Source organism: Mixophyes fleayi, chromosome 4 (genome assembly GCF_038048845.1).
Source record: "Mixophyes fleayi isolate aMixFle1 chromosome 4, aMixFle1.hap1, whole genome shotgun sequence".
Lineage (NCBI taxonomy): Eukaryota > Metazoa > Chordata > Amphibia > Anura > Limnodynastidae > Mixophyes > Mixophyes fleayi.
The window spans coordinates 275944490-275963727 of NC_134405.1; the positions used below are offsets into that span (position 1 = coordinate 275944490).

Genomic DNA, 19238 nt, shown 5'->3' on the forward strand with positions numbered 1-19238 from the left:
TTGTATTTATTGTACACACTTTTGTGTACTTCATCCAGCATATAGACCAGTTACTATGTGTACAAATCTATATGTACACATGAAGATCATCCTTATAAACACCCTTACAAACAAACTGTTTAGGCATGCCAAGGTTGTCAATTCAAGACTAGTACATTAAAATATATACATCTTGCGTGAGTGTATAATGTGCAGATGTATGTATTTAGTAACCTTTAAATCTATACAACATTTTTATTTGTCAGACATACATATATCTGTTTTATGCATATGATCGGGCTATCACATGAGTTATCCCGAGATATATGCTATATGTATGCAACCAGAAGGTTTGATAGATATTCCTGTTTGATTCCATTATATTACAGGTTAATTTCGCATCATGGCTCCCAGGATTCATAAAGTTTGAGTGCCAAAATGATTGAACGATTAGGCACACCATGGACCATAGATAGATTAACAGCGCTATCACCCAATCAGAGACTATTATACCACTAGAAGCTCTATAAAGGAACACCCACTAGTATTGGAAATATCTCCCTTGAGAAAGTCTGCTAAGACGAAACGCATTGGGCCTCTGCCCTCATCCGTCTATTGGCCAATAGCAACCCGACCAGAAGTGACTTCAGACGCGGATGATAGAACCGGAAGCGTGCCGCACGCTGCTCGTGGACCGTTGCTCCATCTCTACAGTAGCGGGACTGATCACCCACTAACATGGATTCTACCTGGACACTGACATACGCTCACTCGCGCCCACTCCAGAGCGGGATATCCAAGCCTGGACACTACATCTCCAACCGCAAGTATAAGCCCTAGTTGTATGGGGGACCATATTATTGGATACAGGATGGTCTGTTTACTATTCATAATCGCCTAGTGCCCAGCAATATCAAAATATTGTTCCAGCCAAGATATAAATCATCATATTTAACCATCCACGATAAATACTGCAGTGAACTTTGGGTCTGAAACTCTACACTTCTGCAACAACTGATATTACCGTTCCATCCATCAATACGCGATTATCATTTATATTCTGAACTTTCATTCATTGGACTCAATTACCACTGCACGATTGTATTGAGATATCTGTATATACTATATTGGCAATAGTAAATATTATCCCAGCCTCGGGATTTCAGCCAACACCACTATAGATGTCTCAATTGTTTTGAACTGCATTTGTCTAGCACTGTATATTGTAGATACCCGTTTTTATTCTGTTTTAGTTAAAAAAATATATAGGTAATTAAAAGGTGATAATTTATCAAACCAGCTTGTCCAATAGTGGATCCAATTATATATTTTATAAGGCTTAGTATTGTTTTATTTATCTGCTTTATCCTGACTTGGACATTTTAACGCAGCTTAAGTACATGTATTTATATGTTCCAGAATTGTTTTATCAAATGCCCTTTATCTTATCTCAGTTATTATATGGATAGGGATCAATAAACGAGACCTTATATACTATAGAGTATTTTCTAATCAGTAGAGGTTACCCACTACCACACCATACAATACATATTAGTATCTTAATTACTCAGCCAGTGAGCGCACAGGATAATTTTGTTTGCTATTGTATCACTAGGGAGGGATCACTGGTCCTGTTTGCAGCTCCTGCATCCATCAGAAGGTGAACGCAAAATCTTCACCCCTTTATCAATAATACACACTGTGGCCTCTATTCCTGGTTGACATCGACAGATGTAAATCCCAAGTCAAGGTAAGTATCGTCGTATCTGCGATGCTTCCTTTTCTTCACGACTTTGCCACTGGTGTGTGGTTCGCCATCCTTTTCTTCACTTGAACGCTTCTATCCAATGTTCAAAAATTTTTCCATTTTTGGTGCAAGAAAATAATTCTATCCTGAAGCAATCACCTAAAAATAATTATTATTAGTTCAAGTAAAATCCTGTGTAGCTTCTATACAAGAAGTAAAATTGCACATTTCCCAGAAGCAACACCACACAAATAACAGGAACAGTGCAGGGTGGCACCCCAGAATAGTGTCACCACAGTATTGCTGTATATGTACAAAGGCCCCTCTGTGCCCATTCATGGCAATCTGTGCCCATTCACAGCCCTCTGTGCCCATTCATAGCCATCTGTGCACATTTATAGCCCTCTGTGTCCCGTGGAGAATCACTGCTTTGTTTTCATCTGCTCCCTTCAACTTTTTCTTACCTTTTACTTCTTTCTTCTGCTCCCGTTTAATTCTGTTTTCTTCTGTTGTTTACTCCTTCTGTCTCCTGTCTTCTGTCTTCGCTCATCGCTGCACTGCTCTTCATTGAAAATGTCGGGCGTGACAGGGAGGAGTTTTTTTTTTCTCTATGTTTTTTTTTGTAGCTTTATTCAAACGGCCAGCCGGCGAACAAGCGGGGGGACGGTGGCAGGCAGAGGAGAGTGCTTGGCGCCCCCCACCTTGCACACTCCGTCCATCCTGCTCGCCGCTGGCCCGCAGCACCCCTGTGTCCTCGCCGCGGCTCCCCAGTTTGGGAAACGCCGATATACACTGTTCTGATAACATAGTGTTGTGGGTTCAATTCTATATATATTATATATATATATTTTGTCTTTTTGTTTCAAAAAAATGAAATAAGCATATAAAAACTTTTGATATGCTTATTTCATTGTTTTGATCCCCATAGGGTTCTCATTTTATTTTTTCCCCATATATATATTTATTTTTTTCATTTCTGATATATAGTTTTCTAGTCAGAGGATGGCTCTTTGTATTGTGCAGGGGTGAGAGGATGGCTCTATATATTGAGCAGGGGTGAGAGGATGGCTCTATGTATTGCGCAGGGGTCAGAGGATGGCTCTCTCTGTTGTGCAGTAGTCAGTGGATGCCTCCCTGTGTTGTGCAGGGGTCAGAGGAAGGCTCTCTGTGCTGTGCAGGGGTCATAAGAAGGCTTTATGTATTGTGCAGGGGTCAGAGGATGGCTCTGTGTAATGCGCAGGGGTTTAGAGGATGGCTCTATGTATTGTGCAGAGGTCAGTGGATGGCTCTCTGTGTTGTGCACGGGTCAGAGGAAAGCTCTTTGTAAAGTGGAGAGGTCAGAGGATAGCTTTATGTATTGTGCAGGGGTCAAAGGATGGCTCTATGTATTCTGCAGGGGTCAGAGGATGACCTCTGTGTTGTACAGGGACAGATGATTGCTCTCTGTGTTGTGCAGGGGTCAGAGGATGGCTCTCTGTGTTGTGCAGGGGTCAGAGGATGGCTCTATGTATTGTGCAGGGGTCAGAGGATGGCTGTATGTAATGTAGAGGGGTCAGAGGATGGCTCTATGTATTGTGCAGGTATCAGAGGATTGCTCTATGTATTGTGCAGGGTTCAGAGGATGGCTCTCTCTGTTGTGCAGGTGTCAGTGGATGGCACTCTGTGTTGTGCAGGGACCAGAGTATAGCTCTCTGTGTTGTTCAGGGGTCAGTGGATGGCACTCTGTGTTGTACAGGGTCAGAGGATGGCTCTATGTATTGTGCAGGGGTCAGAGGATAGCTCTATGTATTGTGCAGGGGTCAGAGGATGGCTCTCTGTGTTGTATATGGGGAAAGAAAAAAAATTCCCCGTATATATATATATATATATATATATATATATATATATATATTGTTTTCTAGGGAGATTTTTTTTTAAAAAAAGGCGTAGTGTCCCCCCTCTATTCACTATTACCCCTAATGCTGCCAGCCCACTGTTGGTTCCGTGAAAATCAGAAAAAAATGTGCGTGGGGTTCCCCCGATTTTCACTTAACCAGCAGTAGGCAAACCAGCCGGGGTTGGAGGCACTATAGCAGGGGGGACACGCAGCAAGGGTCCCGCTGCCATAATGACTAACCAACCCCAGGCTGATTCCCTAGGGAGTGGGCTCCGCCGAAAAAAAACGAGCGGGCCTTTCCCCTAGGAACACCCAGCCCAGTGTTGAGAGCACTAGGGCTCTTCCTACACCCCTGGGCGGTTGGTGTAGGGTAATAACGGCACATATATGGTTAAAAAAACGAACTGATGCCATTTTGTTTTGTGGAACTACAAGTCCCAGCTAGCCAGGTTGCCCAAAATAGTGTGGGCATGCTGCTACTTGTATAACTACAAGCACCAGCATACCCACGGCAGTCAGGGAATGTTGGCATTTGGAGAACCACAAGTGCCAACATGCCCTGACACCCACGGCTGGCTGGGACCTGTAGTTCCACAAAACAAAATGTTTACAAAACCACACCCTCATTACAACCACTAGGATTTATTAGAAATAATAAAACCACAATAAATACAGTAAACATCCTCATTGATGCAACATATTTTTATTAAAAATAATAAATTCCCTAATACTCACCAATGAAGTTTTCTCCTTTTATCTGCAGCTTTCAATCCAAAAATGGCTGTAAACCAACTCCAAAATAAATTTGTAATTCTAAATATCCATGCTTGTAATCTGTTCATTTCTTTGTCCAGGGGGGACCCATTGTTGATTGAAATTTTCAGTTCTTCACCCAACGGGGGCCCATCTTTGTAATTCCCACGATTGTTTGCTACTATAGTTTCTCTGTGCTGTGAAGGGGTCAGAGGATGACTCTATGTTTTGTGCATGGGTCAGAGGATGGCTCTATGTATTGTGCAGGAGTCAGAGGATGGCTCTATGTATTGTGCAAGGTCAAAGGATGGCTCTATATATTGTGCAAGTGTCAGAGGAAGGCTCTATGTAATGTGGAGGGGTCAGAGGCTATCTCTATGTATTGTGCAGGGGTCAGAAGATGGCTCTCTGTGTTGTGCAGTGGTGAGAGGAAGGCTCTATGTAATGTGGAGGGGTGAGAGGATAGCTCTATGTATTGTGCATGGTCAAAGGATGACTCTATGTATTGTACAGGGTCAGAGGATGGCTCTATATATTGTGCAAGTGTCAGAGGAAGGCTCTATGTAATGTGGAGGGGTCAGAGGATATCTTTATGTAATGTGTAGGGTCAGAAGAAGGCTTTATGTATTGTGCAGGGGTCAGAAGATGGCTCTCTGTGTTGTGCAGGGGTGAGAGGAAGGCTCTATGTAATGTGGAGGGGTGAGAGGATAGCTCTATGTATTGTACAGGGTCAAAGGATGACTCTATGTATTGTGCAGGGTCAGAGGATGGCTCTATATATTGTGCAAGTGTCAGAGGAAGGCTCTATGTAATGTGGAGGGGTCAGAGGATATCTCTATGTAATGTGTAGGGGTCAGAAGAAGGCTTTATGTATTGTGCAGGGGTCAGAAGATGGCTCTCTGTGTTGTGCAGGGGTCAGAAGATGGCTCTATGTATTGTGCACGGGTCAGAGGAAGGCTGTATGTAATGTGGAGAGGTCAGAGGGTGGCTCTATGTGTTGTGCATGGGTCAAAGGATGGCTCTATGTATTCTGCAGGGGTCAGAGGATGACCTCTGTGTTGTACAGGGTCAGAGAATGGCTCTCTGTGTTGTGCAGGGTCAGAGGATGGCTCTCTGTGTTGTGCAGGGGTCAGAGGATGGCTCTCTGTGTTGTGCAGGGGTCAGAGGATGGCTCTATGTATTGTGCAGGGGTCAGAGGATGGCTCAATATATTGTGCAGGCGTCAGTGGATGGCTCTCTGTGTTGTGCAGGCGTCAGTGGATGGCTCTCTGTGTTGTGCAGGGGTCAGAGGAAGGCTTTATGTATTGTGCAGGGGCCAGAGGATGGCTCTCTGTGTTGTACAGGGTCAGAGGATGGCTCTATGTATTGTGCAGGGGTTAGAGGATGGCTCTCTGTGTTGTGCAGGGGTCAGAGGATGGCTCTATGTAATGTGGAGGGGTCAGAGGATAGCTCTATTTAATGTGGAGCAGTCAGAAGAAGGCTCTCTGTGTTGTGCAGTGGCCAGAGGATGGCTCTCTCTGCTGTGCAGGGTCAGAAGATGGCTTTCTGTGTTGTGCAGGGACCAGAGGATGGCTCTCTGTGTTGGGAAGTTGTCACTGGCAGAGCAGAGGTTGGAATGTGAGAGAATAGCTGGTGAGTTGGGTGGCATGTGAGGGAAAAGCTGGTAGACATGGGGTAAAGTGAGCGAAAAGCTGTTGGTTATGAGGTGGCTTGTGATAGAATAGCTGGTGTGCAGGGCTGATATTATAAGCTTATGGTCAGGGAGTGGCATGTGAGAGAAAATATTTGGTGAGGAGGAATGTATTGCAGATATCTTTTAGGATTAGGCACAATATTGGAGGGAGGAATGCTCTACAAGGATCTGTCAGGAGCGGTAGTATGTTGAATGGAGGGATGCTTTGCAGGGATCTTTTGAGAGCAGATACTGTTTGGTGATGAGCTAAGTTCTACAGGTATCTTTTAGAAGCAAACACAGTCTTGGAGGTAGAAATGCTCTGCAGGGGTATGTCAGGAGCAAGTATTGTGTTTCAGGAGGAGGGATATTCTGTAGGCATCTGATGGGAGCAGGTACAGTGTTGGTGGGAGGAATGCTCTGCAGGGATCTGTCAGGAGGGGGTAGTATGTTGAGTGTAATGATGTTCTGCAGGGGTCTGTCAGCTGCAGGAAGTGTTTTGGGTGGAGGAATGCTCTGCAGGGATCTTTCGGGAGCAGATAATGTTTGGTGATGAGCTATGTTCTGCAGGTATCTCTAATAAGCAGGCACAGTCTTGGAGAGAGAAATGCTCTGTAGGGATTTTGTAGTTCTTATTTTTTATGAAGTTGCTCTACTGTCTCTTTCTAAGACACCCACGCCCTAAATTACGATAAAGCTAAACTAAGAAAATGTAATAGTACTTTATGTGTGTATTCCATTGAACACACAAATCTGTGAATTAGCAGATCCACCATTTTGTGAGTGACAGCAATCTCATACATGATAGTGCTTAATCTGCAGCTAACCACAGGATGTGATGGCATACCATGTCTGTCTTACTCAAGGAGCACATCTATTAAGGCTTCTGCTTTAATCGTCGTAATTTCATTGCTTTTTGGAGTTTGAGTGAAAGAGTTTCAATAGTATTTTTGACATTTTAGATGGTGTGTAAGGAACCTTAATCGAACATGTTAAACCGTAAGGTTTTTTTGTCTATGGAATATATATATATATATATATATATATATATATATATATATATATATATATGTGTATATATATATATATATATATTTTAAAATTACAAGATACAACAATTGGCGCTTGTAACAAATCACCAATAGTCCAGTATAAAGTCTATATTCTTCTCAATAGACACTTCCCATGTGCAGGCGGCTGCCAATCCTCTTTACCAAGCGGTGTAGCATGGAAATAACCTATAAAAGAAAAATGGAGGAGGAGGCGCACAATAGTGTAGTATATAATACAAAGTTACAGTGGGTGAACTCGCAGTATTTCCATATAGTATATGTGAAACACCCAGGACCCAATTATGCAGATGTATGTTGGTTTCTTTAACAGCCACAGGTGGTGACAAGAACAGGCTGACAGTTATGTATCCAGTCGTGTGACCCGTTTGTGACCAGATGAAGGATATCTACGTACACAAAGCTTAATAGTTTTGCTATCTGGTACGCATACATCTGCATAAGTGTGTCCTGGGTGTTTCACATATACTATATGGAAATACTGCGAGTTCACCCACTGTGACTTTGTTTGAGAATAAGCTGTAACTTGAATTCTACATCTACACATTGGATGTTATATTACAGTTTTTGTTTCCTGGTTTCCTCTCCACTGGTGTTTCCGGTCCTATTGTGGGTTCTTGTGTGATCCCAATATTATACCAATATACCACACTATTGTGCGCCTCCTCCTCCATTTTTCTTTTATATATATATATATATATATATATATATATATATGTATATGCATATATATACACATATACATATCTATACATATACATATCTATACATATACATATACATATATATATATATATATATATATATATATATATATATATGCACAGAATAGTGGCTAAGTGGTTAGCACTTCTGCCTCACAGCACCAAGGTCATGAGTTTAATTCCCAATGGGGCAAGGACTGATGTGAGTGAGTTCTCTGTACAGCGCTGCGTAATTGGTGGCGCTATAAAAATAAATGGTGATGATATATATATATATATATATATAGATATATATATATATATATATATATATATATATATATATATATATGTATATATATATATATATATATATATATATATATATATATATATTGTGAGAAAGTACACCATTCACAGGAATCGGACACAGGTATGCTGAACCAGTCTGTGGCTGATCTGTTCATAGGAGCAAATGTCTTGTTTTTGATCCCCCGCCAATGAGTTTTGACTGGTGCAAAATCCCTTAGCATATATTCTTCACAGAGAAACCAGAGTCCTATATGGACCAAGGCACCTTACTAATTCAAAAGCTGAATCTCTACTCTTAAAATAGAAAAGCGGGATTGTGCTTGTCCTCCACACAAGAAAGATACCAGCACTATTATTTCAAAACCCGAACTTGCAAAATCTCCGACATGTAAACATGATAACTAAATCATATTAAATAACATAAATCATAATAATAATAATACAAATAATCTACAATCACATAACAATCAATATTAAATAAATCATATACACTCAAAATTAAAACATTGATACTGTCATCCACTAATTGAAAAAAAATAATAATAAAATGTATAGTAATATTATTCCGTAACGATCCTCACTCCAATCAAAAAAGGAAATATGAAAGGAACCATTTCAATTCAAAATCTAGGTTTAAGCCTTCTGTACTCAATGTTTAAATACACTTCATTTCTAAACTGGCTAACCTGATTTCTATATCCCTTTTTCTCCAATTCTCTTTTATTGCTGTTATCTTCCAAATAATTACTATATATCTCTCAAAACACTCATGTTGGCTTTTAAAGTGGCCATTAATAGAGTGTGGCCCTCCACTCCCTTTTCAATATTTCTATTATGTTCTCCTAGGCATATCTGAAGTAGGTGTGATTTTTGATTACACGAAAAAGGCAGCCACTGCATCTAAAACATAGATAACATTTTTCATATTTCTTTTCACCTCAGATTTAACTAATTTATTTTTATAATTTTTACAGGTTCTCCTTCTTTCCATTAGTCTTAGCACTTTTTATTAATTAATTATTTAAGCTTGGTGCTTTCCTGTAGATGAATTTTGGTATATCGGGTAGGAATTTTTTTAGAATGTGGTCTTTCAACAATATCTTTCAGTGCTTTCCGAAAATATAGTCTATGGCTTTATGCTGAGAATTAAACTGTGTATTAAAAGCTAAATCATAACCAGTAAGTTTAGAACGATTATTTTTTTATTGGCGAAGTATGTAAAGTATCTCTCTCTATTTTGTTAATGTTTTCTAGCGCATTCTTAACTTCATGACTTGAGTACCTTTTTTCTACAAAACTTTCTATAATACTTTTAGGTTGTTCATTAAACTTTTTATTTTCAGAGTAATTTCTCATATGTCTTAAATTTTTCAATTGGAATATATTATAGCCACGTCTGATGATGCCTACAGAAGCCTTCAATATAAGAGTTATATAGAGTCTTTGGGTTTAATATAATTGCTCACGTGGATATGTCCATTTTCCACATAGGGGTGAAATCTAAAAAGTTAACTGCATAGAATTTAATTTGGAAAGTAAGGCAGATATTACATTCATTATTTTTTTAAATAAGAACAGACGATTTCCAAATCTTCGCTAACCCCTTTCCAAAAAAATAAAATTTTATCTCTATATATCCTATTAAAGTAATTCTATCGTTTTCAAATAAGCATTGCCCAAGCGATTGTATTGTGTTTCTAACGCACAAAGTGATTTATTTTAGCAGATGTAAAAAGTTTAAAAGTTCAATACATGATTGTAATATAATACAGTACAGTACAGCCAATACCAAAAGATACATACATACCGCGCTCGTATTGCATGCGCTTCGCTGCGCTTCCACGGGTCCCAGTGAACAGTATATCTGTTTAGATAACTGTGGTCAGAGTAGACTGAACACTGGGAGAGCAGCTATGATCATATATACATTTAGTGTTACAGAGTGAACAATAGAAAACACGTGGCTTGCTTCTATAGGTCCAGACTTTGGGTGGGTCCAGGGTAAACAGGTCATAGGTTAGTTCAGACTAAGGAATCCAAAGGTGGGGGTCATCTCTCCAGGAGATGTGCTCCAGTTACAATGAGTTCATTAGCATTTCACATTCTGATATCAATCTGGCTATTTATTCCCTAACTTTAATAACTAAAGTATGCAATATGCGATCTCTTCGGCGATAGAACCGTACAGCTACTGATGAATAGGGGTTTAATAATAAACCAAATACTATCTGCTCATAAATTACAGTGTAACGGAACCAATATGAATATGAATTATATAAATAACTAAATGTTGTAATGCGAGTGTGTACGTGTGTATTTTACCTTGCGATCGCCGTATGCCATGTGTAGCAATCCACCAGGACATTAAGGGCTTAATTCATTAAGGAACGTAAATGTGATAGGTGCCATATTTTGCGCAAAATCGCCACTGGGCCTGACCAGAAATGGACTATATGTCAGTGACCGCTATAGGCCATATCTTCAGAAGGATATAAATACATTGGAGACTTTACAAAGAAGGGCAACAAATGGTACCTACATCACAAAACTTACCTGGAAAGAATAAAAGATCTTAATATTTAAAGCTTGGAGCAAAGTGGGGAAAAGGGGGACATAATAAAAACTTTCAAATATATCAAGGGTTTTAACAAGGTAAGGGAGGGAAATGTTCCTCTAAGGAAGAGAAGTATTAGAACACGAGGACATGCAATGAAACTGGATGGAAGTAGGTTCAGAGGAAACTTTGAGGAAAAATTACTTCATAGAAGGGGTTAAAGGAGTAGCCTCCCATCAGAGGCAGTAGAGGCTAATACAGTAGAGCAATTTAAACATGCTTAGGATAGACATAATGATATCCTTACAAAGAACTATGGATCAAATAGGGTTTGAGGTTGCTATAGGTTAAAATTTGGGTAGAGATGGGCCAAGTGGTTCGTATCTGCCATCAAATTCTATGTTTCTATGTTTTTTAATATGCAATTCATCTTCAAATGCAAAGGACACATACAAGAGCCTCCATTTTCATTGGGAGATAATACATTTATTAGGATGTTATTAATGGCTACGGTACATAAAATTGATTTTTACCCTTGCTCTTGATTGCAAACACTTGTTCTAGCATGCATACTGAACCTAAAATATCAATTTTATGTACCGTAGCCATTAATAACATCCTAATAAATGTATGTCATTCCAAAAAATGGAAAAAAAAAACTTTTTAAAAAAAATCTTTTTTCGTTAATGACGATATTATTATCAGGTTTCTGTGCAATCTGTTATGACTTTATATCCCACATATTGAATGGACATATCTTGCAGTATATTATATCTGTCAGAGTAGAGTGTACCTAGACCTGTATTCGAGAAGAGATGTCTTTTCGGATCCGCTTAAAATTGAATATGTCTATGCCCGAATTACGTGCGTTTTTAAAAAGTGCACAATGTTTGCTTTGAATGCCTTAATGAAGCAGGCTGCTCCAAACATTAGTATTCTTCCAAAAACTCATAAGTAAATTTGCTTAACTTAGAGCAAACCTAGTGCCCATCTCTGTACCTTTTTCTTGAATATAGAAATTACCATTATAATTGAAATAATTATTGTTTGCAAATTTTATTTATAAGTTATTGGGAATATATCACAGTATAAGGGATGACATTATACAACATTGAAGTGACACAAGAAAAATAAAGCAAATTATAAGTATATACAGAAAACTTAAAAGCATGTGGGTGACATTAAGAAAAGGTGAAGTAATACAGGAAACATGAGGGAGAGGTGGTGGGACCCAAGGGAGATGTAACTGGAAACAGGAAAGGTGGGGAATGCAGGACAGTTAACCTTGCATCATTTAATATCTTTTATTTTACATACTATATATTGTTAAATTGCATCGTAATTTAATAATTAATTTTACACTATCAAAATCCCTAAAACTACTGGGGTCCACTAAAATCCCTGAGTGATAGCCATCCTTGGAGTTTGTGCATGTCAGTGACTGGAATGTACCTGCTGGTGTTGGCACAGCTCCAGTGGGAGGTGCGGAGTCTAGCATGCCTCCAGTTTTCTCCAGGGACTCCCGCAAGGAGGTATGGGTTTTACTGTAGATGACATGCAGCTCACGGTCCTCCTACTCAGCCACCAGAGAGAGAATCGTCAGGAGCAAGCCAAAATCATACACTGTAGATTAATCACAGGAAATACAGAAAATACTGGAGCTGGGGGATCCATTACTCTGGCACCAGTTTGGTGCCAAAGACAGTTTTAAATAGTGTCCTAATCCAAAGACTAGCACCGGTGGCTTGGCATCATTAAGCACCACTGGAGCTTCCAATAGCGTCCCGTTGCCTAGCAGAAAGTCCGGCAGGGGAGTCGGAAGCATCGTGTCTGGTTGCCCAGCAATCAGATGCAGCAGGGCTCTTGAAATGAGGCCATCCCAGAATGGTAGAGGAACGGCGCCTGACAGTGCACAATGAAGATTTGGAAAGGCACCAGGTTATTTGTTCAGGTTTTAGTGTGAGTGCCAGTCTGTATGAGATAATGGATATATATAAGGCAACAGCACACACGTCCCAGGCACTGAAATTTCAGTCACCATCTAAAATTGTCAAGATTCCAAAACACTGACCAAATTGTTGATTCAATAAATCACATATCATTTGATTCATATATTTTATTGGATGTCATTGAATATTAGTTAGTGGTATGAGAAACCCTATGAAATTTGCAATACTAAAATAGAGAACTGTCACGATCTGCCTCCTGCAGCTTCTGTCCACCAAGGACTATGCTGGACTTTGCCTTTATATGTATCCAGCCTGCAGTACCACTGGTCCACTAAAGGGGCCACTGTGGTACTTGGACTGCTCTCCTACCTGCCAGAGCTAAGCTCGTTACTCCGGGATGCTTAGCACCTGTCCATGGCCTGGCCTAACAAAGTCTGCCTGTCCCAGCAGTCTTTGCCAGCTCAATTGTTGCCTTTTACCTCTGCTGGTTCTCCTGTGTGTTATCGTTGAATGATTTCCTGGTTTTGACCTCTGCTTGTCCCTCGGTTTTGACAACTCTTCCTGTGACCCCTGACTCGGCTTTGTTGTGACACCGCACTTGCTTCTCCCTAGTATCATGGAATAACGTCTGGCTTTGATCCCTGGCTTGTTTGACTCTTCTGTGGTACTGTCTGCAGTGTATTGCTCCCCTAGCAATCCATTTTCTACAGTCTGTAGCAACTATCCAGCTAACTACTGTGTCTGCAGTAGTTACACCAGCATGTCTGATCCGTTCTCCTGGCTGTCGGCCTACCTGTGCCTCCTGTGTAACCTGGGTCCTGACACCCATGACTCCTTAGGTGCCTTGTGTCTCCTGAGTATCCTGGGTCCTGACACTTGTGACTCCTCCTGTGCCTTGTGCCTCCTGAGTAACCTGAGTATTGACAACCGTGACTCCTCCGGTGCCTTGTGTCTCCTGAGTGTCTTGAATCCTGACATCCATGACTCGTCTGGTGTCTCGTGTCTCTTGAGTTATCCTGACAAACGCGGTTTATCCTGCGTCTTCAGCCTCTGAACCAGACCTTGTCATTCGGCTTCTCACCATTGACTCTTTGAACTATATTATTGACCATTCTCTACATCTGTGGCTTCCCTAGTTATCTAATGGTATAACTGCCATATCCTGCTGTACTTGTTGCCACACCCTTTATTGCAACCTAACCTGTGTACCTGTGTTACTAGTAAACCAGTTAGTTCCTCTTACGCTATCTAAGTGATCTTCATTTTGGGAATTCTGACAAGAATTCTTTGCTTATTTTTAAGGATGTGTTTTTTAAAAGTGTAAAAAACCAATCATCTAGTGCATAGAGTAAAATATAGTGCATTGTATGCTGATTGCGTGACTTGGCTTTAGATTTATCCCACATCTTGTTGTATTCTTACTCCCAGGTGGCTTCCTCCCTAAGTTGCAGCTCCTCTCCCTCACAAGCACAAGAGTGCACAAGGTACTACTGTGTGTAAAAAAAACAAAACAACATAATACAACACATTTTCTCTAAAGCAACAGCTTTTCTTTAAAGCTACACCACTACCTAAAGTGGTGTACATTTTTGTTTAAAATGGCTGCACAACACAGGAGTAACAAGAAGGAAGAATGAGAAGCCATAGTGTCCATGATTGTTGCTTCTCATTAATCCTTCCACTCATATTATATTCAAAAGTTGCTGACACATTTGTCCCTAATCAGTCTGCTTTAATTATTCTACACTTTGTTTAATTTATGTGCCATCTGCTAATTTTATATCATGACTCTTGCCCTTTGCCTCATGCACTGCCTACTTTGTATACACATTATGTCATATACATCTAAAGTCCCCCAATCCCCCATTCTGCCATTTCACATCTGCCTCTTATATTCATGCCTCACAGCTGTCAAATATCTTCTGCCTCCCCCTTACCCCAAGGCTCTGTACCCTTTTGTCTCCACTACCTTCTTGCCTGTCAGGACCTTAAAACTGCCCTTGCTTGTAAGAAAAACAGGGAGAAAAAAAACCTTTAATACACTAATGGTATATTGCACACCTGGGCCTATCACTCATATTAACACAAAACAACAATGATTTTTTTTCCCTATCAATTGACATATGTACCCATTGAAATCTAGAGAGGGGATAATCGGTGCTCAGACGTGCAGCCATAGGGGCATTGTCTGGTACCACCCAGGGGGCATAGCTAGCACTATTTTCATGTCATCAATCTGCTATGTCATCATCATGTCCCTCAATCTCCTCCATATCTTAAATTACCCCATCTATCACCCCAACCCTCTCACCTCACTTACCTGGCTAGCAGGCTCCTGCTATCTTCTCCTATTTCCACTGTACACACTCTTCTTTGTCAGGGAACAATGGAACATCACAGTAAGCCTATTTAAATATATTTGTCCCCAGTTCATACTATGCCACACAGTTCATATTATTCCATACAATGCCATACAATAGTGCCCCCATATCATATGATGCCACACAGTGGTGCCCCCAGTTCATATTATGCCACACAGTACTCCACCCAGATTATATTATGCCACACAGTAGAGTCCCCAATACATATTATGACAAATAATAGTGAGCCCAGAATGGTGTATTTTATATAGTTCATGTAAAATTCATGACACTGATCTGTCCTCAGCTGCTGCTGGGACAGAAATAATTGAGTCAAGAAGTGAAAGGGATGGCACCAGTGTGCCACTATGTCTTGGGACTCACTCACTGATGCTGTCAGCTCATGAAGTGACAGCAGCACCAGTAATTCTGTTTACAAGCTGGAAGACAGAGTCCGACATTAAGGTGCGCACTGAAGGTAGATTGGAAGCTGCTATTTTTAACATTACAAGAATGCTTACTTTCCCTGTTTTCTTTCTCTTGTTTGCCTTTAATGCGGTGGTGGCAGAGGAGGAGGAAATAGATGAATAAACTGATACAAAAAATAGGGTTGGTATGGTAAAATGGCTATTCATTGGGACACATGCTTAATTACAAATATTACATGTTATGTATTTTTTTATTTTAGGGAACACCTGAAAGACTTATCTTGCACTTGATTGAAGAGCAGTCAATTGTTGACCCAACATATATAGAGGATTTCCTTCTAACTTACAGGACATTCCTTTCAAGCCCATTGGAAGTTGGAGACAAACTTTTGGAATGGTTTCAGTTAGATAGTCTTCGGGACAAGGTTAATGATTCTAAAGACTTTACATATTCACTTGTCAGTTAAATTTTTATAATTAAACACTCTTAGACCTCATTTAGAATTGAAACTATATAGGAGCATTTTCATACACAAAATTGCATTTTCACGTCTGTATTTTGATAAACCTGATAAATAGAGTAAATAGATTTGCCTGGAGCAAAGGTACACAAGCAGTGTCAGACTGGGTCATGAAAGGCCAACAGGACGAACCAAAGATTGGGGCCTACCTAATGATATGTAGCTATGTGGGGCAGTAGCCAATGAAAAAATCTACATTTACATTACACATTTAAAGTGAAAAACGCAATTATGTGTAATAAAAATGGAGATATGCATTCTTAAGCCTACCTTTAATTGGCAACTATCTATGACCTCCTGATTTTGTCTGTGTTGCTGCTGGATTCAGGCTAGTCTGGTCCAGGGCCCCTGATACAACTCAACTCTTGCCTCTTATCTCAATTCTCTCACCTCTCTCTGATCATCTGCTTTCCCTGTTGGCTCTGGTTCCTTCCTTAGTTTTTAGTCCTTAACACCCGTGAATCTCATTCCCCTGCTTCTTTGGCTTAATGTCATTTTCCACTGCCTCTCATTTAATCTTTTCTTCTGCCCTATCTCCCCTTACATCCCCCACTTCCCCCAAATAATGTTGATATATATATATATACTATATGGTCGTGATGCAGAACGAACTGCAAAATGATAATAATGAAAGTAATTATTATGCACTGTCATAGGTAACCAGGGTTGTATTACTTTGGGTGAACAATCATTTCAATGATTTTGAAGGGGATTGTGCTATGACCAGATTTCTGGAGGAATTTGAAAAAAATCTTGAAGATACGGTAAGTCCGTTTTTTTGTAATCTCAAAATTGTACAAATTGTACTTTTGATGACAGTGCTTTCTAGGGATGCTCAATATTTTCTGTTCTATACCAGAACTGATATACATTGGAAACTAATCACATTATCTTATGATAAGTTAATTTTATACTCAAGAGCCCCTATGGTGGTGGGCTGAAGTTTACTTCTACAAGGCTTGCAATATAAAGCATCATTCTTATAATATATTGTCCTTATCAAGTTATTGTTTGTAGACTGCAACTTTAAAAAAATAAATAAAAATATGTTCCCTAGGGAGATGCCTGAGGTTAGGATAGTGGTATTTCACAAGTAGGATAATGACCCCCACAGCTGTGCCAACTATAGGCCAATCTGCCTTTTTATCAATCATATCAAGATTTTGGAAATATACTAGCTAAGCACTGAAATCAGGTCCTCTCGTCCTCGGTCCATGTTGATCAGTTTGGATTTGTCCTTGGGTGTCAGGCAAGGGATAACATATGGCAGGCCGTAGATCGAAAAATTATTCTCTAAAAAGCTTTCAATAGGTTCTCCTGGACGTTCACTAAGCTCCAGACTGAATTGGTCTCCTGAAATTGCCTGATTATTTCATGGCTGGGTAGGATCTTTACAGTTAAAATGAGTGTCATCACTACATGACCTTTTCCAAATGCTCCCTTTAGATGTCCCACGTACTTTGTTAAAAAATGTCCAAAAACTTTCTTACAAATCATTTTGAATTCTATTCTTCCAAGAATTTCCATAAAAATCCTTCAAAAAGCCATTGCTAGAGGGGGAGTGGACTCCTGAATGTTAATTCCTACTATCGGGCAGCTCATTTCTCCCAAATTTTGGCCTCCTATTTCCACCCAAGCAAGTTTTCTTGGTTTGGCATTGAATCTAACTCTGGGATCAGTATGCTTTCAGCTGTAATCTAACCACTCCCCACTTTCCCATAACCAACATCTGGGAGAACCCAAATTTTCCTCCAGCAGGCTCTCATGGTAGATTATCTAGTTGGATCCAGGCAGGCCTCAGGTTGCTGTTGATTTTGTCATGCAAGATCAATGGCTCCATTTGAAATATCATCAACAAAAATGTCTGTCTATTCCTCGATTTACATGGCCCTATCCATAGCCGACACGTGCAGGGATAGGAAAGGGACATAGCCTCTTGGTTTCTATGTTGGAAGCCCTGATTCATAAATTCCCATCAATTTTTCTTTGCTACCCTCCCCTGAACCTTAGTAATTACTCCAAAAAACATGTCTCCAGTGTCCTGGCATCAGATAAATGTGTGCTAGCCAGGAACCGGAGCAAATCACTCCTGACATACTCTCAGGAACAGCCATGGAGCAAATAACATGATAAGGGACATATATTCAGGCATGTCTAGATCCCATGGCTATTTGGAGATGGTGAATCTTAGATATAATTCCAGCTAGGATATATCCTGCACTTCCCTCTAAGAATCTACACTGTTAACTCTGCCTCTCTTCCTCACAATGAATAATCATTTACACCAACCTGCTTGGTTGAATAATGGATCCATGTATGCATGATTAACTATCATCACAAATGAGCCTGTCCTCTGCTAAACCTTAAACTACAAGTCTGACCACTGTCTTCTTATTTTTCCCTTTTATCCTGTTACCCCTCTGACATGATTAAGCCTCCTTCCTGCCAAAATTGAGTAAATATCTTTAAATATTTCAGAAACATGATCTTATTGACTTTTAAAAACATTATTGCTTCGGTTATATTACCTGTTTATTATTGTATGTTTTTGACCAGTTCTAACAAAAAAAAATACTTGAAACAAAATGCTTCTTACATGATGTTTAAAAATAGCAATTTCCATTTATTGGGTTGTAGTTCCACTTAAAAGAGAACCTTTCCCTTTAATTAACACAGAATAAGGTAAACCATTCATATTCTCAACTTTCCAGTTTTTCTGTTATTTGCTTTTAAGTGTTTGCTCACTGAGGGCATGATTCATTAAGGCAAGCTAAATGAACGTATTTTGTGCGTTTTTTTCTGAAATGTGCGTAAATTGTGCATGCACACATCAATATTCCACTACCAGTGAATCTGAAGAAGCATCTCTTGTTGAATATGGGTCTAGGTACGCTCTGCTTATATGGCACTTGCCGCATTGAGACAGACACAAAACACTGCAATACATATGTGGAATCTAAAGTTCGTGCAGAACGCAGAGTAAAAAATGTATTTTAATTATTCAATTATTGTGACCTGTTCATAATGTAGTAATTAATGAAAAAACATGTAATTTTTCCCCATGAAATACCAGGATATTATTAATGTTATTAATGCTATATAATGTTATAAAATGCATTTTTACAGTTGGTCTAGATTGCAAACACATGATCTAGCATGCATACATGACCATCATCACTATCACTGCACTTACACCTGACCTGTAGCTGGTGCAAGTGATACAACAGAGAAACACCTTGGAACTACCGAATGCTTGAACCAGACGCTATTGCATTGGTTTGAGCTTGGCATGTCCTTACTGTACATTGACTACATGCATACTCCCATTCCCCTC

The 19238-nt window shown here is 39.8% G+C and overlaps 1 protein-coding gene across 4 annotated transcripts in view; it reads left to right on the forward strand.

The window, feature by feature from the left end:
• Positions 1-19238, forward strand: part of LOC142152769 (rap guanine nucleotide exchange factor 6-like) — a 536756-nt gene that overhangs the window by 180754 nt on the left and 336764 nt on the right. For all 4 annotated transcript variants that reach the window (XM_075209755.1, XM_075209754.1, XM_075209756.1 and 1 more), the window contains exons 7-8: positions 15644-15808; positions 16561-16668. In XM_075209755.1, the coding sequence (XP_075065856.1) occupies positions 15644-15808; positions 16561-16668 (273 nt within the window). The remainder of the gene's footprint in view (positions 1-15643; positions 15809-16560; positions 16669-19238) is intronic.